Source organism: Dufourea novaeangliae, unplaced genomic scaffold, assembly GCF_001272555.1.
Source record: "Dufourea novaeangliae isolate 0120121106 unplaced genomic scaffold, ASM127255v1 scaffold47, whole genome shotgun sequence".
Classification (NCBI taxonomy): Eukaryota; Metazoa; Arthropoda; class Insecta; order Hymenoptera; family Halictidae; genus Dufourea; species Dufourea novaeangliae.
The window spans coordinates 698133-724108 of NW_015373920.1; the positions used below are offsets into that span (position 1 = coordinate 698133).

The 25976-nt window shown below is 47.5% G+C and overlaps 1 protein-coding gene across 1 annotated transcript in view; it reads left to right on the forward strand.

Annotated features, from left to right (window-relative positions):
* Positions 1–1066: 1066 nt before the first annotated feature.
* The window catches only part of LOC107194459, a 49664-nt gene continuing 24754 nt past the window's right edge, over positions 1067–25976 (forward strand). Inside the window, exon 1 of the mRNA XM_015584082.1 lies at positions 1067–1118. Within this exon, the coding sequence (XP_015439568.1) occupies positions 1067–1118 (52 nt within the window). The remainder of the gene's footprint in view (positions 1119–25976) is intronic.

Below are 25976 nucleotides of genomic sequence, written 5' to 3' on the forward strand. Positions count from 1 at the left end.
GTAACGAAGATACTGAACCATAATTTTCCACTTCGCGCGTAAACCGCCCGGACCGTAAGACGTCTACTTTACGAAACGCAATACTCCGTTGAAAGCTTACTCTTCGGTCGTCTCGGGAAGCTACGAATAATTTAGCCAACTTTACGGTCGTGTGCCTTCATAGACGATGGGAACTAACCCTTGGCGTGTTTCCGTTGCAGACCATGCCAACAACTTTTCTCGCGTTTGCTACTCACGTAAGTCGAGAACGGTTTCAGGGTTACCGATACGAGAAGCAGATGGGGAAAAAAATTTGATCGAAGGAAGGCGGATTTCGTCCGTGGAAGGCGACCCGGGATCGGTGTACCGTCGTGGCTACCACCACCATCCGTAACCACCACCATTAGGCAGTGGGGCACCACCACCACCAGCAACGGTTGGCAGCCACCACCATCGTCGCGTTGGGTGATCGCGGACGCGGGAATGGTGGTGGCCACGCGGTGTATAGCAACCAACACTCCCTTCCTCTTTGTTGCTGCTTTGCTAGAAAGGTGACTATGCCAAGAAGACAGGAGGTATTGAGCACGCCTTGCGTATACCCAGTCACCTTTCTCTCTTCGTGACCGTAGCATATGTTTTGCGACGTCGATGGAGCTCTCGCGGCTTTGAACGGCGCTACATTGAAGCTGTTGCTCCTTCCTACCCTGTATTTTTTTTTTTTCTCCCCCACGGTGGATTTTTACCGAATTCTCGAGCGCGCGAAGAGCCAGCCACAAATCGTCCAGTGTTCGCTCGGCCGAGATCGAGCTCGGTAAAAACGTAATCCACGATTAAAACGGAAGGGAACTAGAGGAAATATCCACCGAATCATCGGGACACGTCCGGAGACAGCCGCGATCGCGCACGGTTTTCCACCGGTTTTATCATTCAGTTTTTTTCCGCGAGCGGTATTTTACACGTATGTGCGCCGCGCACCCTTCGGCCTGAGAGTAGAGCCCCAGAATACTTTGGACAAATTTTGCATCTTCGCGTCGTTACGTGATCCATCGAAGAAGCAACGGCCAGGATCAACGATACAGGAACGAAAATGATCATCGTGAGCAGTGCGTTGCTCCTGCTGGTGGTCATATCCAGAGTGGGTGAGTGCCGAATTTTTTTTCAGTTTCTGCGCTTGGTTTTTTTATATAGATCGACGAAACAAGTTTTCGAGTTGCTAAAATGTTTTGGCTTCGTTGCGTCACTGAATGCATAACCATCCCATTCCTGCCACATATATATGCATATTATTTTTTTTCTCTTCGCGACTTCGACGCCCATTTTACGAATCGCATAGTCCAGGATACTCTGTCCCCGCAACCGTAAGCAAACATTATGCGATCGTTGTAGCGCAGAAGTCGATTTCGCGCGGTTGTCTTTAAAGCACGCTCGAAGGTCGAAGAGGAAAACCGATCGTGGCGGTGAACGGCGGCGCGAAACAAGACTTGTATTTAAATATCTCGGAACGGTTTACGTCACATAACGCGAAAGTGATATTTTGCTGATTTTAACGTGAATCGTAAAAAAAAAAAACGATAAAAAGGGGTTGTTTAGCATCGCAAACTAATTATAGACAGATTCCAAAACAGGTTTCACGAAATTATTCATTTACAGTTGCAATAACAGGTGGTTTAGTAAACGAACAATGGCTCGATGATCATCGTAATCATTTGCTCACGCATTTTACACTTCACCTGTTAACAAATGCCCTTTATGCGGGGACAATTATTCGGAATGAATATTTAAAACGATGATTAACCCGGTAAACTCGGTGACTCGCCGATTGACTCGCCAGTTTTGCTGGTTCGCATTAGCCACGAAAATGTCAGTTTACGTAACGCGTCGGGTCGTTGGATAACTGGTACACGCGGAAATCAGGGATTGCGCGCGTTGCGATCCCCGAGGGTGTGCCCCAAGGGTGCACGGTGAACCTCTTTTTCCCCTCTTGCGGCGGTTCCCTCGGCTCGCCCCAAATACGGTGACGCGCGCTCTAAAATGCTTCCTCGAATATAGCCATGATCGGCTTAATTCGCTTGGATCCGCTTTCGGAAAAATCCGCTACTCGTTAGAGCGGCCTCTTATCGGTAGGCGTCGAGAATACTTGATATCGCTTTGAATATCCGTCCCCGGTTCTCTTTAAGGGAATTCACTTGACCGGTTACATCGGTTCGCGGCCTATCCAGGTCACTGTAGGGAATTTCGGTTTACTGGCGTGTTCACAAAGCGTTTCGCGGTGAGTCGACTCCGGGACCAACGAATTCAAACAATCCAATTTCGCGGCTGTTAATCCTTCGTCGATTCACCGAGGCGCCTCCGTTCGAGTCTGCGGCCACCGTCGTGCAGCCCAGGATTTCGCAAAACGATCGTTTCGCATGCGAGAACCACCTACCCGTGTTGCTCGATTGCAACAGTTGCTTGCCGTCGATCGTTGAAACAAACAATCAACGGACACCGCCCGCAACGACCGGCAGCAAATTGACTTGAAATTTCCAAAAATTACGCTGTAACAATAAAACAACCCAGGGGGGGGGGGGGGGTGGGACTCGAGTTTCTTTCTAGAGAACATAAAGCCTCGGTCGATCGTAGGCAGATTCTAGAGAACATAAAGCCTCGGTCGATCGTAGGCAGATTCTAGAGCGAAGGCAGTAGGTATTGCAGTCGGAGATGCAACCGGTTTCAAAGATGCGAAACCGATTGCATTCGATGTACGAGTGTGTCGGAGATCGAGACAAAGGGGAATGTTAACAGCATTGTAGTACATTTCGGTAACAAGGCTGACGCGGTCCTGAAACCTCGCCGATCGAAACGATCCTTTTGCGAAATCACTCGCCACCGTTGGCCGGTGCTCTCGCGACTCTGGATACAATTGGATATCTGTTTTCATCGGTTACAAAGGTACCTGTATCCCGTAACGTATGTACATCCGCCTATAAACGTTCCGATAGGCGGAACGATATTAAAGTATACGACGGTTAGGCAATCGATGCTTATATAGAAATTACAAAGGGAGTTGTACGAATCGCTACAAGGGCAATGCAGATAACGCGGTTTCTTTCAGATTTACTCGACAGACCTCCTACGACTAGCCTAGAGAACTCACGAAGCTTCGATCAGACGGCGTTTATGCACTCCGTTCAAACGAATGCTTGTTATTGTAACAAGACGATGGATTACGTGCACGATCCAATAGTAGGATCTGTCGTGAGACATTCTCTTCGCCTTCGGGGCGGCACTACTGTGACGACGGCAACTCGATAATAGAATGCTGCGCGGGTGCGTGGAATCCGACCTTCGACGGTGGTTTTGACATTCTGCTGTGATTTTTTTTTCTTCTTCTTCTCTCACCTGGCAGAAGTACACCTCTACGGGCGCGTACCGAAGACGTTATCCGTGAAAACAGCTGAGAGCCTGGCCACGTGCCTGCGCAACGGGTATTCAAATTTATTCGATCGATTCCCCCTCCTTCTCTTATCCGACAATAAATCCTGGAGGAATTAGAATACGATTCTCTTTCGCGGAAAACAAAGCGGTACTCGATGGACGATGAAGTAACAAAATCGAGCGATCATTATTCCGGGTAATTAATGGGGGTTTTTCCACCACTGGGGGATGTCCTTGTGGAATCAATTAAAACAGAGTAAACAGAAGCTAAGCAGAAGCTCGACTTCGGGCAAGAAACAAATTCACGAGGTACTGAAACATTTCCGCCCTGCCACGAATGCTCAGAATTGGACCCAAGTACGTCGCACTCATCGAGACATTACTGTAGATCCTAATCGGTGGCCGCTCGTGGCTCAACTTGTCCCTCTCCAGGTAGATCCTGCGAAATCCTAGGAGTCATGGAAGTAGATTCGGTTTCACGCGTAGGCGCGTCGCTGTTTCACGGTATCGTCCGTCGTCTATCGAGTAATTTACTGTCAGGAGGCACGTTTACGCCCCGTAATTTATCCGCCCCCGATCCGCAACCACGGCGTCAAGGACTCGGGCTAGAAATATTACCGAGATTACGTTTAGGTGGCGTCTGGGCGCGGCTCGATGAAATCTCTTTAAACCGGTCGGACGTATTCTTTTTTTTTCTTCTGTGGAAACAGTATGAATTACCGGGGAGGGCCCCCTCCGCTTTTCTATTATCGTACCGGATAACATTGAAATGGTGAACGCTCTCCACCACGGGGGAACCACGATTCAGTATTACTTACTTGCCTCCACGAGCAACGGGACAAGGCCCTTTAATAGTCTACACGATCACCGCTCTCTCTCTCTCCCTCCTTTCGACAACCTACAAAGTCTCGAAAAGCACGCGTATTCCAGTACCGTTTTATTATCCACGTAACCCTGTACACGATATTCTATCGCAACGCATGAGAATCTCGTAATAATTTTCCGAGCTCGATGCTCAGGAACACAAGAATTTATACGAATTCTTCTTCCATCGCGAAATGGTACAAACACGATTGTAAAATATGTGTTATTCCCCGTATACATTTTTCGCCCGTCGAGCAATAAAGACAGATCGCGAGATAACGTCTTCGCTAATTAACAAGACAATTCGCAAGATTCCAGTCTGTTTCGCGGACGAGCAACCCGTCCGTGGAAGTGCCTATTTCGTGAAAATTCGTATCACTTTCGGCTGACGTGGGTTCCGAGTAAAAGAGAAATCAGCTCGTTAATCGTTCCAATTATCGGGGAATAAAAGTTGTTTCCTTCGCGTTCCCACACGACAGACCGGAGTGCCGTCCCGGATCATTTTCACTGGACAGATCGTTCGACGCGAATCATCATCAAACGTGCGCATTCTCGATCGTGGGAGACGCGACTATTTCGCGGATCAGGATTCTCGTTTTCACAGAGATCGCGTAGGCATCTTCTGTGACTTTAATTCCCCCCTAGGTTACTGTTCATTTAACCGGCTGGATTACAAGAGTTCCTGTAATACACCTGGCAGATATTTTATCCGTCGACTGCCAGATGCTTAAATTATACCCGGGAGGCGCACTAAAATCGATACCTTGACCGGTACGCGGCTGGTATAACGCAAGGAACACGATACTACTCGCTGGAACATCGTTTCCCGGCTATTATCCTTTCCTCGGGATTCCAAAGCGCACCCGCGTTGCACTCACACACTTCGTAATTATCCTAAGACAATAATAATATTACGCCGTTAAAGGACATATATAGTTAATTTATATATTTGTATATTTTCAAAGATTTGTCAGGTTCATCGATCCGATAGAAATTGATATATGTTTATCGTTGGTAGTTCTACTGTTAAATCTGACAGAGTATTTTCGAGTCGAATATGGTGATTACGAACAGAGTACCTCAATGACTAGTACATACCATAAGATCGGTATAGTTATCCAAATATGTCTGATAAAAGTTCAAATTCAGATCGCGTTAACGTCCGTGCCTGTGCACACAAACTCGTATCAGAAGCGGCCGTTCCGTACCGCCTAAGTGCAACAAGCTCTGTTATTTGCGAAACCAAATATGGCTCGGGGTGTTCGTCGATCGATCGTTCGAGGCACTTAAAAATGATAGTCGGGCTCCGAGACGCGTAATGCGACCGCCTCTCGTGGCGAGATTAACCGTTTCTGTTCGCGTATTGTTCCGACCGTTTTACGAGGCGAGCGCAGACGCACATTATCAAGGCACAGTCGTAACAGGTATATAACACGCTGCGTTAATCCACATCCTTTTGGTCAGCAGCAAAACTACCTCGGACAAATTCTATGCTTCGTTCCCATAAACAAACAAGACGTCTTAGACTCAACCATCGAATCTCCAATTCCATTCCGAATACTAACTATATTGCCACTAGGCATATTGCCACGCGAGGCACTTCCCCTTCATACGTACTTTCCAGAACACAAATTCACTCAGCTCTTCAGCTGTTGCGCAGACGCTGAAGCAGAGGTTACGACGATAGAATTTAGCATGGAGGGAGCTCTGAACTTATTGCCATTTTACTCCCCTACAGCCCATGGCAATATAGTTACAGTCCACAGACGAAGGGCTTCCTACCATTTAGTTTTGCGAGTTACTGAAATTTATGCCAAATTAATATTCGGTTTAACATTTTCTTCGGTACTTGAAATAAATTTAGCAAGTGCTAGGAGACTTTTCTTTTACGCCACTATTTCTCCTAGCGGAAGCCGAGTTTGCTCACGAGGGTACCTCTTAATAGCCATATACCAAAGGATCGACCTTTCGTTCGAACCAGAGAGATAATCAAGTGTTATTTCGCATTCAGAAAGACCATAAGAGGCTGAACGGAGCTGTTGGTCGTTACGATTTTCACAAATCCCGGTGACAATTTTATTTTCTCGTTCGAGGCTCGAAATAGTTGGCCGTTGTTGCGGGGGACGACCGTGCAACCAGTTGGCGGTCCAAGGATAATGGACGCCGGAGTCGAGGAACTGATATCGGTACATTGGCCACGGTAAATTCTCCTGGTAATTGGCGAGCACCGGAGAAGCCCACGGCTCGCGGCGCTGACATCGATGGATAACGCGGCGCATGGAACGTAATAGGCAACACGCCGCTGCCTCCGTGGCATAACCTGTGTACGGCCGCGGTAAATTCTCCTGGTAATTGCAAACAAGCGGCTGTGGCGGCAAGGAGAGTGTGGGTGCTGATGGAATCCCGAGGGAAGGATAATGGCCACGGGGGAAACGTTTCGCCGCGACACAAAGCCGCGAGAAGACCGCCGGTGGTGGTTGTGTACCTACTCGGACCCGGACAGAGACGATGCCGTTCCACCGGCGCTAACGAAACGGAATTACAAGCGTGCACGATACCACGACACTCGATATTCTCTCGAGCGACGGCGCTTTCTGCACAGCCATCCTAGTAGAAATTTTAGCCTCTCCCCCCTGTCGCGTAATACCGTGAAAAATGCTCGAGCGTGTGTTCGCTTAGGATACAAGGAACCGGGCTCGCGTTGGTCGAGGCGCAACGCCTGGGCGAGAAACAATTTCGACGGATAAGGCAAGTCGTAAGGGACACACTCGAGAAACTTTAACGGATAGGGGATGAGTGGGTAGCCTCCGACACTTAAATGAAACAGAAAAACAATATATAATCGATAAATTCTACTCAAGTTAGTTTTTCAGAAAATAAACGTAAGAACTTTATGGTTCGTTATCAATAAAGAAATAGAACGGATTTAGTTTGTTTTTATGCAATTCAAAACTGGCGGGAAGGCCCTCGGATAACACGAGTCTCCCATTTCCGGGTCCTCCAACATTTTTGTTACACCTAAATTTGATAAATCAGTAATTGCAATTCATCGTGTGCCCAGTCTTTGCATGTATTACATTCATTGAACATGTAACAATACATTCAATAGACAAGAAACATCGATGTAATTCAGTGGCCTCGGTAATGCCAGTTTCATTCTTCATCATTTATTTTTCTACATGGATTGGTATTGAAGATACTGAAATGTCCGGGGCTACCCACGTTTTCCCTACTTCATACGCAGAAAGCAATGTTTGGTCGAGCTGTGGCAGGTCCTTCATTGTTCAAAGACACACGTACCTATCCGTGAGATCGGGGATACCTATCGCCGCCGTCATTATCAAATGTCAGACGCCTCGAGGATACTTTGTCATCGCGTCATTGTACCATTCCCTTTTTCGTACTCTCACCAAACAAGGTAACATTGTCCGTTTACCATGTACTCCACGCAATTCTCTACGATGAAACGGTTTCATCTGAAATCTGAATTTTTTCGAGACCCAGATCGACGAAACTTTCGCTCTCATCGGTTTGCAAACGCGTTCGATTTCGACGAGCTGGCAACCGCCGTAAATAAACGTGGAATAGAAACGATGAGTTAGAGCCCGTGTGCGTAACTCGCTCGTTAAATCTCAGGCCGTTTTATTCGTTCAACGCACGCGAGAGAGTTCCCGGGGTGGACGGTATCGTTCGGTCAAGCATTTTTCGCGGCGTAACTGACTCCCACGCGCGCGTAAGTACACGTGCCCTGGTCAGGATGTCAAAGCGCGTTCGATATGATTTATAATACCGGACGATTGTCTGCCCACGATGCTAAACGAGATCCTGCTCCGTTGGAACGAGACAAAACACTCCCCGTGTTATCTCGAAATCGACCAGAGTGGCGTAATGCGCCTGCTCCATTAGTCCGCGAGATATCGACGCGCGATTTTATACACCGTCACATTTGCCATTGTTTTCTCGTCGTGTTCCTTCAACCTTTCCGCCGTGAATGGCGAGCAGAAGTATTAAGGTGGTGTTTATTCAATGAAAATAATTCCGAGTCTCGGATTTATCGACAGCCCGGTGTATGGATTGATCATTAAAAATATTAATAACCAGGTAACAACTTCTGAAATATTACGAAATGTACGGATATTTTAACCAGACCCGTTGCTCAGTGCAGAGAACAAAACAATAAGGTGTCCAAGCAATATTTTAAACGTTCAATTTTAAGCATCATCTTAAAATTATTGTTATTCTTGATCAGAATCATGCAGTGATCGTACGACGTTATCAACGACTCTCTAAGTCGAAAGAGAACGCAAGCTACCGTCTCGATTTCGTCTGTCGCAACACCCACGGATTCATTTACCAATGTCCATCGAGTCCACGAAACACTCGATGGATCGTCGATGCGTTACAAAATCCGGGCATCGGCCCAATCGCGCCACGATCGAGCGCAATTAAATGCCGCATACATAATCGATCCCGTCGCCGCTTTCACGGTCGTCCAATTTCACGTTGACCCGCCCACGTACATACATCCGTAGATCTCATCTAGGCGTTAGAGGGAGCGTTAAGGACAGGCGCGTGTTCGCGTGGTTTGCGTCGTCCCGTTGCCCCTCGAAACATTCCACGGCACCTCGTGAAACGAGGTTTCACCTTCCCTTTCGCCGACTCGAACGGCATCCCCGTTTACACTGGCCGAAATTTCTATAAAGTCACCATGTTTTTTTTTTATGATTCTTGTAATTATTCCATACCAATGAACAATTTATCTTTAGCAGCACTTTGGGATTAATTAACGACAGTGTACACACCGGTTTCAAAAAATAAATGTAACATTTGTTTGAAAAAGAAACGAATATATAATGTATTAGTTGAAATTAACAATTGCCTTTCACTATTTCTATATTAATACTTACGGGAATCTCGATATTTTTTTAATGAACATACAAAAACAGATACGTCGGAGTAATAAAATTGGTGGTTTTGAAAACATCTATGAAGATGACTCTAGAGAAATTTCGGCTGGTGTAGTTTTTGTGCGTCGGCGCGCAAGAATCATGCATTCCGCGTTTCGCCGTCCTTATGCAATTACCGAGGCCGCGGCATTAACGCAATTATCCTGGCCAACCTGCTCATGAAAATTAATACCTAGTGAGCACGGTTCCGCGAGCGTTCTACGCCTCTGTCGTCCCGTCGATGCTAATCGCCGAGCCGGTTACACTTGGAGGAAGAAACGTATCGAGTGGTCGTAAAATTGACCGGGAATTTGAGTAGTTTCGAACCTTATTCAGGTGCGAACAGACTACTGAGGCCGTGTGTCCGTTTAACCCTTAACTACAGACCATTCGGCGTTAGAGACGAACTTGAGTTTTTCTTTTACTAGAGCAATGTAATGGAATGTACCTTCAATTGACAGTAAAATAGCACATTAATTCCAGAACGATAACAAAAAATAAAATTCACTGGGTCATTAAACGTGTTACAGAATCCTCTCGATTATCGTCCCCAACTCGAGTCCGCTCCGGGACAATAATCGTATAGGGAGAAATGCTTCAGACCCTCGTAAATTCGATTCTTGTCCAAAACCCGAGCCTCGGCAATAATCGTGTAGACCAAGCCAGACAATAATCGAGAGGACTCTGTACAAGGTAGTCGTTGACGGATTGTTAATCGAAAAAATGAATTGTCTGTGGTGAAAGGTTAACTAACTACATGACATTCGGCACTTTATATTTACAACGAAAGTGGAACGTATCGCCGGAATTCGTGCTCTGTCGTCGAGGCGTTCACCAGTGACGAGGTAACTAGTCGACCCCGAGGAACAGGATAAACCCGATAGCGGAACGAGAACAATGGGTCACACGGCTGGCCGCGTAATTCGTTGCGATAACGTGGGATGTCGGAGAACGTCGCCGGGAGCAAAGCGGGGGAGACACGAACTGGATTTCAACTCGTTTTCAACGAAATTCCTAGAACGAATTGATGCAAACAAACCGTTTCGTCGTAGTCGTCGCGGGTTCTCGAAATAACCAAGGAAACGGAGTTTCACTGCGGTGTGTTGCCGTTGTCCAAGCCGAGGAACGATCCTGAAGACTGGGAGAGCCGAGCGAAATCCGACTCGCGGCACTTTCGCACGCGCACGTGCGAGTCCTCCCCCCCACCCGCGCGCTTTAATTCGCAGACGATAGCGAAAACCGTGTTGGATGCTTGATTACGCAGCCGGCAACTTCGTTATGAGAATCTTCACCCGCAATCGCGGTTCTCTATGAATTTCATTCATTCCACCTGATTCGTGACTTAAAAAAATCGATCTTCCCTGGAAGTTACGAAACTTCTTGGAGGATGTTGCAATCTCTGGCAGAGTGCAAAAGGTGAAAAGAGTATACGAAGATGAAGAATCTACCATTGATATTACTTTAATCACCGTTAATTAACCACGAAGATATTGATTTTCGGTAGATCACCCAGCTTCTTTTGCGCCGTAAATTATTGTTCCCCACGGCAAACTGAGCGTTTCAGTTCGGGTAGTAATAGCCCGTTTTACTCCGCGGCACCGCGTATTAATAAAAATTGTGCAACCGGATAATCGTCCTAGGCTCGATCGTAGATCGTTCGCGGGAGGGGAAAGGGGAGACGATGGATCGAACACGTAGGAAATGCAGTCGCGATCCTGCGGTTTAAACTCTTCCTCGGCCCGGGAACCGTAATTACTGGCACGCCGCAGTGCCGATCCGCGTTACTATACGTAAAGAACGGATAATCACAGACTGTCATTGGATGCCCTATTACGTAAACAATCGGTAATCTTCGGGTAAACGGCGAGACGGCGAGCAATGTTATCGAAACACCGTCCGAGTCCACACCCCGCGTTAATAGCATTTCACCGCGGAAGCGAACTCGCGATAATCCGTCTGTTACGGATGGGTAAAAAAGGTCGTTCGAAATGAAAAATTAGGAGAAAAAAAGCTGTGTAAAACAGCTTGGCCATAAACTTTGACCAACCCAATTCTCTGTTAGAATTTCGTATCCAAGAACGTATACAAGCTAACCACCCTGTGTTCATCCGGCCAAACGCAATCGTTCTGGCTGTTCGGTTGTGAGATCGCTCTCGTCTCTTTCTTTGTCGCGGACAAAAGTCTCATCGCGGCGTAGACAGCGTGTGATCAACGACGAGTCGTCGTGCTCGCGTTGCACGGTCCAATTAATTAAAGAATCCGTGAAAAAGAATTCAACGCGAGATTCCCAGCCGAGATAGCCGGAGGGAGCCCGTGATTGCGCTTTAGCCATGCGGTACAACACACAACCGTGATTTTTTTCTCTCTCTGATTTCATTCCCGTCTGCCCGTGTCTTTCTTCTCCGTGGAAATTAACAGTGGAACTATCAAACCCGTCAAAATGACGGATCACAGGCTGCATATATTACGATGACTGAGATTATAGTAGTATTTTTAATTATTGTACTATTCCACAATTTTGCGTAAAATTAATATTTCACTATAATTTCAAACTACTAAACGCCTGTACTTTCAACGATTTATGACTGCATTCACCGCTGGCAGTTCCAGTGTCAAAGATCCTCCCGATACCGCGAGGCAACATGTGTTCTCTCGTCAACGAAAAAACAAGGGCCGATCCGGTGTTTCACGCGCGACCGAGTTTCCTCTCGGGCCTCGACCCACACACCGGGTCGCGAGACTCGTTCCGAGGCATTCCAACTGTTCGTTTGGCGCCGTTATAAATATTCCCCGAACGCTTCGTCAGCGCTTGCTCGCGAGTATTCCTGATCCCGTCTTTCTTGCATTCCTACGATTTTGGAAAACACGCTCAAAACCCCCGGTGTTCCACTATTAAAAGATCCGGTTCTTCTCGGGCAGCACTCCATAAAGAGCGACGTCGATGCGCCTGGTACCACTTCTCGAAGGCGTGGGTATATATACGGGGATTTCACGCGGTTCACCTAGCGTCAACGAACACCTTTTCGTTTTTTTCGCGCTATTTTCTGACGCGTTCGAGAGAGTAAAAAAGAAACCACGAACTCGAAGTCTGTCTCAAGGTCGACGTCTTGCCCCGTTCCCTCGAAGTCCTCGTAAACAGCTGGGAAAGAGAGAAAGGGTGGAGACTCGCTGATACGTGGCTCACCGCTCCCGAGGATTTCCGAGCCGCCTAAAAATATCTTGAACCCGGAGATCGGTTCGTCCTTGCCGGTTTCCTTTGTCGTTCGTGCGAATGTTCCGACCTGATAACGCGAACGAATGTGTCCTGTCCGGTAGGTAACGTTGTCTCGGTCTTGATACGCGAACCGATCAAAGTTTAATAAATTATTGTCCCCCTCCAACTCGATCTTGGATCTTGCGTATAAATGCATTGGTTCGGTGTATTGTTTTTTTCGTGTGCAGAATGTTATTTGAATAATCTGTTATTTATCAAGCGAATCCACGGGGACGGACGCACAAAAAGCTTCTTGCGAGCGCTATTGTGACGCTTTGAGCTGATTTAGTAGCGTTTTTCTTCAGTGGCAATATTTATATAAAATCGAAGTCGGTCGTTTTGTGTTAAGAAGAATTTATATACATTGTTCGGATACTTCGATGGCTTCCAGTCCGAAGAATTCACGGCTGTATCGTTCGGTAATGTAGGATCTTCGAGGAGCCAAATAGGAAATAAACGCAGGATCTTGGAAGATTCCGTCTCTAGTCACGGATGCAAAGTATCGATGACGTTGGCGACGTATGGACACGTCGTCCAGCTGAATGAACGACGAGAGAGCAAAAAGTTGCCCAAGAATTTGACCTTCGTTTACGAAACCGAGGGGACTGGTCTTATTTCCGGGCACCCTCGGGCAACAATTTTTTAGATTGATTGATTTAGATTGAGCAACGAGCCCAGAAACGAGATCCTGGCCCCTCTTCTGATCTTTTTACAATTGCTTTACGCTCCCCGTCTTGATCTCCTGACCTCGATTATCCGGTAGGCGTAGTCCAGTAAGTGACAGGCCGAATTTAATAGCCGAGACCTGCACATTTATTTTTTTCTGTCCGCGAACTGTTCCGCCATTCGGATCCGCGTTCGAGGGTCACCACCGAAGGGGATTTCGTCACGGAAGTCAGGCGTAATCGAGGCATGGTTACGAGCTGTCAGCTTGGTAATTTGTCCTGTCGTAAATTTGGGTGGTCTCTATTCCCTAATTCATCCGTTTGGTCGTTACCACATATAACTACCTTGGTTACAGTACTTCGAAAGACACGTTGCGATCGACGATCACCGTTTCGTTCGAGTAGAAGAAGGAACACGAGGACGAGTTTCGAGCGTCGCGAACCGTGTTCGAGAAAACACCCTGTTGCCCCATAGGAAAGTCCTTCGATTAGCTACCCACCAAGCTTGCGCAAGCCAATTACGAAAAACAAAGCAGCGACGTTCAAAGACGTGGCGACCCAGGGGAGATTTTATCGGCCGCGCGATCTCTCGACAATAGCCAAGATAAAAGAGACGGAAAAAAGGCGCGAAACGAGGTGTAGAGAGAGAGGGAAGGAGAGGGCTGTTCCTTTCTCGAATGGCCGCGATCGGTAACGTAAAACCTTGATCGATCCGTGGGACCGATCCCGCGCACTCCCACGGAAATCTGACGGTAACCGTATACAGTATTAAGAAACACGCGTGGCACGTAACACACAACGTGTTAACACGCACGCCCGGGCCTTCCACTGGGGCGTAGAAAGGGGAATTAACTTCGAGTTTTCCGACGTCACGTCTCCAATCGATTCTCTCCACCTTCGATGGAAGTTTCATTTCCTTTCTGCCCACGATCGAAAAATGTTCTCCACCTGTGTGGATCGATCGAGGATCACGGACCTATTGTGTAACATGATTATCGGAACGGAACGAACGAAACGACGACATCGTCGGGGTTAAAATGCAGTTTCCACTGTTACATTTTTAACGTGGACTGTAATTTCGATTACGAATCGCGTAGCTCGATCGTTGCGCACAGGGAGTCGCGGTTCGATCGAAACGAGGAAATCGTAGCCGAAGACAGTGTGTAACGAGCAATTTCCACTGTACGACGAACTATCACGTGGACTTTGAAACGCGCTCGAGTTCCTTCCGGTTTCGAGGCGGGCGGTTGCGTGTGTACGATTCACGGAGAAAGTAATTACGATTATGCGTGTAGGTATGAGCGTTATCGAACGTGTATATCTGTGGTACCGTATATCTCCTGGTCGTTCCAGGCGGGCAGATCTCACCGTTTTCCTTGTGTCCTGTTCGGTACACGTCGCTCGATGTGTAACCTTCGTAGGCGAAACGAAGTGTCCGAAGGAAAATGGCTCTCGAGCGGCGCGGGAGCCTTGAAACGGCATACCGGCGGCGTGTAATCGGTTCACCGAATTGGCCAGAACATAGCTGCGCGGAGAAAGTTATACAGCAGACACATTCGTTAGAATTATCTCGCCCGTTTACGCCAAGAGCGTGGCATTTTTCAATTCCCTATGCTCACGTAACCGTGCGTCGAACTGTTTCGACGACTGTATTCTTAACTTGTCGACGGCACAGAAACGAATGTGTCGATTAATTTGTGAAGCTAACGAGGCTGGAACGGTTGCACGCGAAACACCGCTGTCAGAAAATTGCCTGTTCGTCGATGATAGGTGTTTAGCGAACACACATACACTAACGGTCAGATCTGATAATTAACCCCTTTGCATTTTTTTTTTTTTTTGAGAACTTCAATCTCAAGAATTACTTTACCGTCAATAATTTCTCGGGTACAAAAGGATGTCGATACTTATTCGCAAGTGTGTATTTACTCGAAAAGTCGATCATCAGTGGAATAGTATTTCATTTCGACGTACAGAAAACGAACAATATTCAGGTTTATTAATATCATTTTAAAATCGTCACCCGATGTTACAAAGCAAACGGTTAAAGAAACAAAGTAATAAGTTACTGTTCCATCAGATCATGAACTCTGGTCCTACTCTTTTGGCCGATAGTGTGCATCGATCACAGACCGTTCTTATTCACGTTCTTGTAATTCCTCGGTGATCCGTCACCTAAAACGGCGATGCTTCTCTCACGGTAAAATCGACGGTTACCCGGCAGGTAGAACGGTACTTAAAGCAAATTGCCGCAATTTTCGTGCCCCCGCGATGAATCTTCCACGCGGTGAACACACGGCACGCGCGCAGTGCGCGCCACCGTCAATGTTAATGAACGTACGAACGTAAGATCTCTGTGTCCCCGTGTGGTAGGTATTCGCGTTACAGAAGACGTCGACGTGACAGGTCACGATTCTGTCTTTGCATATCAGCGGCAGAAGCCAGCAGCAGCCAACGCTTGGAAGGACGACTTTCGCGAGAAAATGTGTCGTAACTCCCGGCAAAAATCGTGCAGATCGCGACCGAGGCTGTAACGTATAAGGGAGACCGTGCAAGTCGACGATATATCTCCGGAGTGGATTTCTCGCGTCTGGCAAAAAGCCTCCACGGTTTGACCCTCTTGTGTTTCTCTCGTCACGCTATCGAAGGGACGTATCTCTCTCTCCGTGTGTCCACGGGCGAATTATACAGGGTGTTCCAAAATAGCTTCGACTGTCAGGAATGAGGGGTTCCTGGGATGAGTTGGAAAAACTTTTTCCTTCACAAAAATGTTATCCGAGGCTTCGTTAACGAGATATTAACATTTTTGCTAAGGAAAAAGTTGTTTCAAATCTTCCCAGGAATCCCTCGTTTTCGGGAGTCGAAGCTGTTTCGAGACACCCTGTATATCGAGGCGAAATATGGAACGTACCGCCTTCGTGCTGTTGATGCATATGCCGCCTCTCCTCGGCGCGATAGCTGCGACTACGGATCGAGTACACCGCACGGAGATCGCCGTATAACTCGTTTCCTGTGGTCGCCACCCCGCGAAGTCGCGGCTCTCCCGGGGCAGATATACGATCGTGAAAACTTAGGGGTACGGGCGTTACTTATGCGCTGTCTTCGTAACTTATCGCTGCGAGAAAACATCCTTAGACCTGGGGCAGTGCACGCGGAATATTGCGCTTTGTTCGGAGTGTAGAATAAAAAGATAGTCGAGTGTAGCGGTCACTGGTGGTCAACCAGTGGTCGGCATAGATCATCAATAGCGATCCTTTTATGGGCCAACAAACCAGTCGAAAGTGATGGTCAAGATTCAATAGGAAGACATGAACAGAACATTTGTCTTTTTTACAGACTTCCCAGGAACATGTGTTCTATAGCTATAAATTACTATCGGGACCGCGATATAAAATCATTTGTAACGCGATATCTTAAGGCGATCGAAAACACAACTAAGGCTGCCCAGTGTATGCGAAAGTTTCCGTAGCTTTTCAGCTCGTTCAACTCCCAGCCACATCGTCCGGTCCGTTCGCGTCGAACTCGCAGAGACCGCAATTATATCGTGTTCCTTTTTGTTCTCGCGTTAGATCGATGGAAACAGCGGGAGGATATCGTGTTTCTTTCCTGATCCACGGCTGTCGCCGTTAACACGTGAGAAATCACGTTTCGGTATGGACGTCGGCGCGGGAAGTTTACCTTTTTTTACGATCGCGAATCAGAACGAACGTTCTCTGCAAGATAATACCGTTGAGTAATGAAGACAACAACGGTAATAATAATCTCGCGCTCGCGGTGACGGTTTATCAGTGTGTCCCGAGGGGTCGGACCATCCTGCGAGAACGAGTAACAGGTTTCCGTGTGATAATTCACCGAGGGCATACACGGATACGCTATCGCTTATAAGCAAAGGCCCGGCTCGAGATCGAAGCCGATATATCCTGGCAGTTCGTGTGTCTACGGCGGTCTATCTCTCCCCAAGATAGGTGAACATACGTGTATGCGTGTCTATAGAACGTATCGGCTCGGAGTTCAAGCCTGGTAACGCCTCTTGCATCCAAGTACAGCCTTGAGACACGTTTCCAAGCCGGTGCAACCATTTCCAACCGGTATCTAATATACTCCCCGTTTGTTATTCCGAATAGGCGTATTTCCAGAGCTGAATATCGATCGGATAAATCAAATTTCGTCGGCTATTAGCGAACGTTAGAAGAACAAGCGACTAGAGAGAGACAGGCACACGGATCTCTGAACGATTCCGTATGAGTTTTGCGGTCGTTTCACCGCGAATCGTATTAGCGAATCCTTTTCATTCGATCGAAACTCTCTGGTTTCTTACTCGGCACACATTACAAAGAGACATACGTGGCCGTACGTAGTAAGACGCAAATTGCGCTAGAGAGGCCATGGTTCTATTAAGACCCGGTAATAACCATGGCCGCGTGTTGCACCACGCTGGCTGTCGACCGACGAAGCCCAAGATTTAACCGTACCGCACGATATCGGGCTCCGTTAACTGTCATCTAATTATTCGAATTATCTCGAAAACGAGCCGTGTATCTCGACGTCTACCGCGGCCCGATTCGGAATGACTTTTCGTGTGGTTAACCCGTCATCATTCGCGGAAAGAATATCGGAGAACGAAAAGGTCAGTGGTTCGCCTCTACACTTCTGGGAACGTCGAGGATATCGCGCGAAAATTTCATCCACGGTTCTGCTTGAGAAATTCTACAGACGTCCAGGTTATTAAAATTCGAAACAATCGCGTCGTTACCGTAATTACCGTGTTAAAGTAGACAGAATTACGATCCTGTCGGATGCGAAACATCGTTACCATACCGGTTGCGTGAAACCAGCGCAAGGATAACGTCGAACGAAAACGTTTTTCAAATCGCCAGGATATCCGTGCAATCTCGCGAAGCAATAAAGACGTGTGTGTTTTCTGACGTCAAAAGAAGCTCGAAACGACGTTCTACGACGGCTGGACGGATTGATTTCTCAACGATCGACCGCGAATACAACCGATCGACCAGACCAAAGGCAATGTCTCTTCAGTTCCGCGAGTGAATGTACACAGGACGCATTAAAAGTCAGATAAGAAGTCGGTTAACGCCTGCGCAGGTATCTCGGCAGCCTTGAGACACGCGTTTCCAGCCTTTCCCTGGATCCCCGAGAACGATTCCAATTGGCGATCGTCGCCGAATTCTACCTCCTCTGACCCCGGACGCAACGCCACGCCGTCGCCGCCATGCTCTCGTGAAAGTGAAATCGCCACGCCGGACCTTCGATACTAATAACGTATCGGCCGACTTGTCGCGCGAACCAGTAGCCCGATTTTCAATGTACTACACTTTGGAGACTGAAATTATACGATGCCGAAAATACAAGGTATATTTTTCCTTTTATACCCTCGACCCACACGTCTGCTCCGTATGGACGCAATTTAAATTCCATCGTAATTATTTCGGGACTCCTCATTACTCTGCGCGGTTCACGGACACTTTCTCACACCCGTATGAAGAAAGGTGATCGAGAAATTCGTAAAGATTTATTATAAATTTCACACCGGGGCACCATGGAAGAAACTTTTTTTATTCCCAACCCATTGTCTAGGTGTCGTAACGTCGCGTAACAACAGCTCGTCGATCCAATTAAGGAACCGGTAACGTCGGTGACGCGTGTCAATAACGAATACGATAATGAACTCTCTCACGTTGGTCGAAAGTTCTCGTCGCCGTTGAACGAAAGTGGACGCGCGATCGACCGGTTACACACGCCGTCACAGTGTCCGCTTTTGTCTCCCCGCTAACGATACGGCCCTCGAAGGTCGTCCCCGCCGATTTGGAAATGGTCGGAGCGTACGGCGATCGCAGCTCGCATGACTTTGATCTATTTTTCAACGGCGCACGATCGCGAACGAATGCGAGGCCCAATTGCATCATCGGTTCGGGCCTTTTGTGTCGTCGTCGCCTGCACGCTCTGCTTAATCGCTCGACGGGGCTCCTGGAAATGATTCCAGGTTTCGATTGTGCAACGACGAACCGGAGGCTTTTCATTATTTACCCAGGTTCTATCGTGTGAAATACATAGTACGAAGAGAGGAAAGATAAAATTCCGAGAGTTCTGCGTCACGGTGAATTGAACAGTTATCAACGATAAGAAAAACTAGCAGGCAGTTGTTACACGCTGTTTGTAACATGTGAACAGAAGAAAAAAAGTACATTAATACCATCCTTCTACCAGGATTCCGTAGTAATAATAATAAGACGGTTTTATTGCGTTCTATGACGTAAACGTGGATAAAAAGGCGAATTACGAATTCGTTTTGGTGTTTTCGGGGAACGGTAATTCACTCTCAAGGGAAGGGGAATTCGAAATGTTGCAGATGCACATCCTCGAGTTAACCGGAACGTCATTGGAAATTTACATAACGTTTGCGCAATTTTCATTCCGCGAGACGCGGCACATTCGGTAATCGTCGAGATGTGCACGCTTTCCTTTCTCGGTGAACGGTGTCCTTAAATCGCAGCCACGGGCACCGAGGAGTCGCGGGCGAAATTTTATTTACGTCGATAACCCTGGGTTGTTTCTGATTTACACGTTTTCGAGGTGCTCGCGCGGAGAAAGCCGCGTAACGGGAGAAAAGAAATCGCGTCTCGGGAAGATGGAGAAAACGGTGACGTTACCGTCGACGATTCGATCGCGAAACCAATGGAAAGATCGAGGAAAATTCGAAGGACAGGCATTAGTGATCGAAGAAGTCGATGAACAAAGCCTGTTAGAATGGTACCGATCGCGACAACACGTAAATTGTCTCTGAAAGTCGACGATCGGCTGTCGGCAACTCGTCCAATTCCAGCTGGGAACAGAGGCAATTGTTTCAGCGGAACGCAAGCAAGCGTTCGACTTGCGTAATCCACGCATCGATTCTGTCCCGCAACCTTTCCCGGAGGTACGGCAGAGTCGCGAGGAGAAAAATGTCATTTTGCATTCGCGTCTGCGCACCCGAGATAATACGATTATCCAGAGACTTTCTGTTCCCCGGTTGATCTCGGATTACGCGTAAACGATACACAGATAGGATCGTCGAGACCGCTTTTTTCCAACCGGTCGAGACACGGAGGCCCTCGTGTTACGCAAAAATAATAGGTTACTACTAACACCTTTGACTTGTCTATATCGGTGTTCTTCGCTTTTCCCGCAGAAGCACTCGTAGAAGCTGTTTCGGTTTCAATTTCACGCGGGTCCAGGGGTTGTACTCTTCTTCTCCGTCTGCTTATTCGTCCACTTATTATTCGTAATCCTTTTTATTCACTCTTTATCACTTAATCTTGATGGACAGTTCAATTGAATATAAAAGTTCTAAATATAAACTACAAAACACCTTTGAATTTAGAAGACTTTCCATAATTGATGTGCACTGCTCGACAAGCAAGAGTAAACTACCTACACGCATTTATTGTTTCTGCTGTCTAAAAATACGTTTGAAGGTGGTGGGAGTAATACAATGGGTAATTCCCACGAATCAACCCTTGGAAACCCCTCCTGGCCACGCACCCCTCGACGCGGCTTGTCGCAGGTATACGAACTCGTTCTCGGCTTTGTATTTTGAGAAATAATTTGTATTAAAGCTGGAACCTTTTTGCATAATAGAGGTTAATTCAGTTTACTAATAGAGCTTAATTCTACGCAAAAACTCTTTAACTGTACTTAAATAATCCAGCCTCTTTGCAATATATGTGTCATCCATATTTAAGTGACGTGACAGCCAAAGGGTGACCCGATCACCGGTGTAAAGTCTCAATTAAAGCCTCTGTGAGAGAGAGAGAAACCCTTCGTTCCATTTTGTTTATAATATCAGGTTCCGTAAGTGTGTACTCTATGCTCGGTGCGCAGCAACGTTTCGATCATGAAAGCGAAAACGCGAACCAGTTCGCGCGCCATTCTCGGCGGTCAGCTGATACAATTGAAACCGAGATTGAAGGCGGTCGCAGCACACTCTCACCAGCCTGATATACAGCCACGTCGACGCGTGTGTGTGTCGATTACGTGGGCGCAGCGACTTCCACGTTGACACGCGAGCGGACATTCGCGAGACAGCAGCGGTTCGTCGAGTATAGGGTATACTATACCCAACACGATATATCTCTCCTCTGGACGCGTCGCTGCGTCTGTTCCAGCGCGATCTACGAGGCATCGATTGCCTCACCTTAAATCGAGGATGGCCGACCGACGGTTGGCCAACGAACGCTTTCCTAGCCTTCACAGTTTTTGAACACAATGAGCGTTGTTGCGCGTGCCGAAAATTAATTGGGACGCGAGAAAGAGAGAACGATAGATCGATAGAATCGATTGGAATATCCGAATGGCCGTTACCTGGAAAATATAATAGAAGTGGGAGAGACACACAAAGTCCGAACGATCGACAGTAGCGATAACGATCCCCGTTCGCTGATTTCTACCGACTCCCAGCCCTGAACCGCACGAATTCCCGGGTAGCCGCACGTGATACGGTCTCGTTGTTAGTCCACGACCGTTATTAATTGCGAGAACCCCCGCGTGTGTAATGCTTAGAATCCAAGGACTGGGTAATAACCAAGCCGGCGGCGCAACGGTTAATTTCCATTTTGTACGAACGAAACGGTAACAACCTCGCGACTTCTCGGGTAGAACCGCTTTCCATAGAAAGTCCCCTTTTGTTTTCCACGCGGCTGTCCCCCGTCGGCGACGCCGAAAGAATTCGAGATCATCCTGGTATTACATGGTGACGAAACGTGGCGACGTCGCGTAACGATTATCGCTCCAGTTCCGTCATGTCCGGGTTAACAACTCGTACTTCGTATTCCTATCTTATTCAATCAGGAAGTATCATCTTCTCAACGTGTTCGCCTACTTTAACATTGTATCCACTTCATGATACTTTTCCTTTCGATCATCATAGTTTTTACTCTGTTCTTGCTCTATATTCCGTCATTTTTTATTTTCTTCGATAACTACGAATTTCTTTCTACTCTTCGTTTGTCCTCTAGAGTTCTATATACTTGTATGTTGTTCCAAAGGGTTCACAACCCGTTTATAAATAAAATATTATTATTATCATCGTGAAAATGCTTGCTCGAAGTCCCCGATACGTCCCCTGAAACCGTTCACCTCGTTACGCGGTCCGTTCCAGCGCGCGTGTCTCAGTCCCGTCGAACGTTTACGTGGGTGCGCAGCGTACCGTGTCGGGCAACGAGCGCGAAAAAGATAACGTTATGCCCGGATCGCGATAGCGAGAGTGAGACCGCGCGCTTTCGAAACACGTCTCGGACACGGGAATATTCCCATGGAAAATGCTCTCGAACGGTTCGAGACACCGCTAACGCGATGCAAGGGGAATTTATAATCGACCGTGTTTTCTTACGTCCACTCTGTGGCCCGAGGAATTTGAAGAAGCGTCAGGCTCACGTCTCGTAAAACCCGGTTCACGAGCGGTTCGTGGTTCGATTTGGGTTACACCTATCAGGCCTTGTGGGAGGAGGAGAAACTTCCACGTGAACGTGTCACCTGTAATCGATAGAAAGAAAAATCAAAAGGATGTCGCAACTTGTCGACCCGATCGGAGTAGTATCCGAAAGACCTCGACGGGGCCACGCGTCCGATCTCTACCGTCCTATTCCACTTGTTCCATGTCGATCGCGCGTCGTTGCCGCACGGTCTCGTTCCACTGAAACCGTGCACGGTTCCAATCATGATCAGAGTTGCCAGATTCTTACGATTTGTCGCAATTCGGGCGATTTTTGTTGGTAGAATTGCGATGGATTTTTTAAAGGAATTATATTTCGAATTTATGTACCTGTATTTGTATATATGTATACAAGAGATCCTGGTTATTTGGGATATGTCGGAACAATCGGGACTACCGTCCTTTAGCCCGATTAAGCAGCTATCCCTAGATAGGTAAACACAATACATTTGATTAGGTTTTATTCTTTCAACTTTGTCCCAAATAAACGCCCACCTTGATTTATCGATGGTCCAGATAAACGGACTCCTTTGTAAAAGTATTTCAATTTAAATATCTCACGTTAACGTTTAACTTTTCAAGATTTTTTCATCGGTACTATTGCGACTTTGGGCGGTCGTGTGTCGACTGTGTTTTAGACAACTGTGTTTGCAAGAATCGAATAAAAAATTTAGCAAAACCGATCACGATCCGACCAGCCGTTCGCGTGGAAACGCTGACAAAAGGTTGCACGCGATTTGACACCCACCACCGCCGTTCTGTGCGTCCCGAATGCAAACAAGCCTCGCGAATTTACGAGCGATATCCCGGAAGATTTACGAGATAGCCTCTCATTGTCTGGGATTTTTGCCCGCAGGAACGTGTACGCCGACGGTATCGGGATCTCGGATCGATATTCGCACAGAACGATCCACAGTTGCCGCCGCGAGTAATTGAAAACACCTAACACCGAGGATACAGGCTAACGGCGAATTTATGCAAATTCTGCCTCGCGTGAAACCCAGCAACGGGCCTCTTGCGTGACACGCTTTGTCTCCGCGACCGAATGAAAATCGAGAACGTGGACGCGACGGTGGGAAACAGGCGTTCGGGAAATTTTGAAACGAGTCTACGTGTCCCGCGTACGTGTGTCTGTTTCAGCATGTTGCACCTTTCTAACTGCACGCGGAACGAAATAGCAAAGGTCAGACACGTTGCTCTCGCGCACACCCCATCGGCGACTGCGTAACCTTCACGGCCGATCGGTACATTTCCACGCTTGTTAGCTTTTCGTCGAATCGATTTCAAACTGAATGCTCGCAGAAAGTCCACCCAGTCGATCTCTGAATCGTAATCCAACGAAGACGTTCCAGTCTCGACGAAACAATAGACAAGAGTCGTGCCTTTGTCTAAAGTCCAAAGGAATTAATTCACACATTTTGTTTCTGTCTTTCAGCGACTCTGTTGAACGGTTAACGGAAGTCTGCGCGAACCCACGCGCGCACAGTCCTCTTTGTTTTCGTGCTTTCTTTTGGGCTCTCTCTGTGGCGCGCTTCTCGCCGAATTGTTTCGGCTGACGCAACGAAAACCGATACCGATCTCCAGGGGGCACAGTAATTAATCGTGTGCTCGTTTCGAACGGAATAATCATGCCTAACGAAGCAAACTGGGCCTTCCGCCGTGTTCCTCTCCTCTCCTGCCACTGTGTCTATTTACGGGCCGAATTGCTCGGTTAAAAGATCGCGATCGGTACCACCGACCGTGTACGAACTGCTTTCTTTCTGCGTTCGGAACGCCCATCATCGCGATAAAGACTGGCCTACTCGTTCTTCTCCCATGTGGTGGTAAAATTAATTATTTGATAGAATTATATACAATTTTTTAATGTTAAAATTATAAATTTAGATCGTTTAGAATTAAACGCGTGGTGCCATACAACCTACCTTTTTTATTCTTAACCCAACGAGATGCTTTAGAAAAAAAGGAAATTCGTATTTTTGCCTTTGTATTTATAAAACATTTTATAAAATGTTATTCTGCATAAATATCCGCATGTTATTCTGCATAAATTACCTCATCGTTCGTGGAACATGGATCACGATTCGATCCTTCCTAGAGAATTCCATCCGTATCTCTCCGTTCCTCTTAATCGAATCAAATTCGGTCTATGGTCTTAATCTTTCGGTCCCGCCTACCGCCAGCTTCCTCGTTAATGGTCTCGAAAAGCTTAGTCACGCATTTACATACGTATCTCGGTGTACATTTCTCTTCCTCGTGCCAACGATCCAGCTGCCTACTTTCACGACGGAATCTCGGCCGATTCGTGGATCCGAAGGTGAAGGACCCGCCGGAGAGTATTTCGCGACGAGTTCAACCTTCGTTCGATCCATGGACACATCTTCGTGGAATCTTCTAGGACAGATCTCCGCGGTACTAGAGCGAAAAGAGAAAGAGATAGAGTGGATCGTGGGATCGAGCTGGAAATGCCGGGGAGGTCGCGAGAGGCGGCTTTAGTAATCTTCCAGGGACCCGGTGAATCGTGAGTGGGTGTTCCCAGGTGATCTCGCGGGGTGCAGATCGAACACCGAGGGGCGTTCACCGGAGATCGTTGTGTCTGTGAAGGAGGCCTGCGTGGTAGCCTCGCGAGCAAAACCGTTGCGATCTAGGAGATCCGTCTTTCTCGTAAAACGGCGATTAATCACGGTTAAAAGGGTAAACGGAACGACCAATCCCACGTCGTCCCTCGTATCTGGTAAATTTCTCTGTAACACCATAGATCGCCTGTACTTGCACGTATTTTCCCGTGTACCGAGTCACACGCCCGTTCCGTTACGTCGTCCCGTTAATAACTTTTAATCCCAGTCGGTTGCGTTCGATAACGCGACGCCTGGTAATTGCTTGCTTCGCACGTGGGAACCAGCGCGGATCTGTCTGTGGCTGGCCGACTCAAAGGATCACGCCGCGGATCGACGGCTGACCGTTGTTAATGGACGCTCGACGAAACGACCAAGCCGGTAGTTGTTTGATCGGAGCTTTCACGTAGCCTCTGTGCACCCGTTTGTCTCGATCAAAACGTACCGAGACTATTAGGCCTCGAGCAGCAACGCTCGAATCGATGTGTTCGTTCCATTGTTAGGCTTGTCGGAACATCCCTGAATCCTAATTATCAGGTTGAGCGACTATTAATGCGCGCCCGTTGAAAGACAGCCGATTACGCGATCACCCAATGTGGAAACTCTTTCGTCGAGTCGACGAACACGGCGAAAGTACACTCCACTTCTGGCTCGCTTCTGGGTTATGATCGAGCCCCAGGTGTATATACTTTTATCGCGTCGCCCGCCTGTTACGAAACCACGCCTGTCTTCGTCCCGACAGATTTACATTACGGT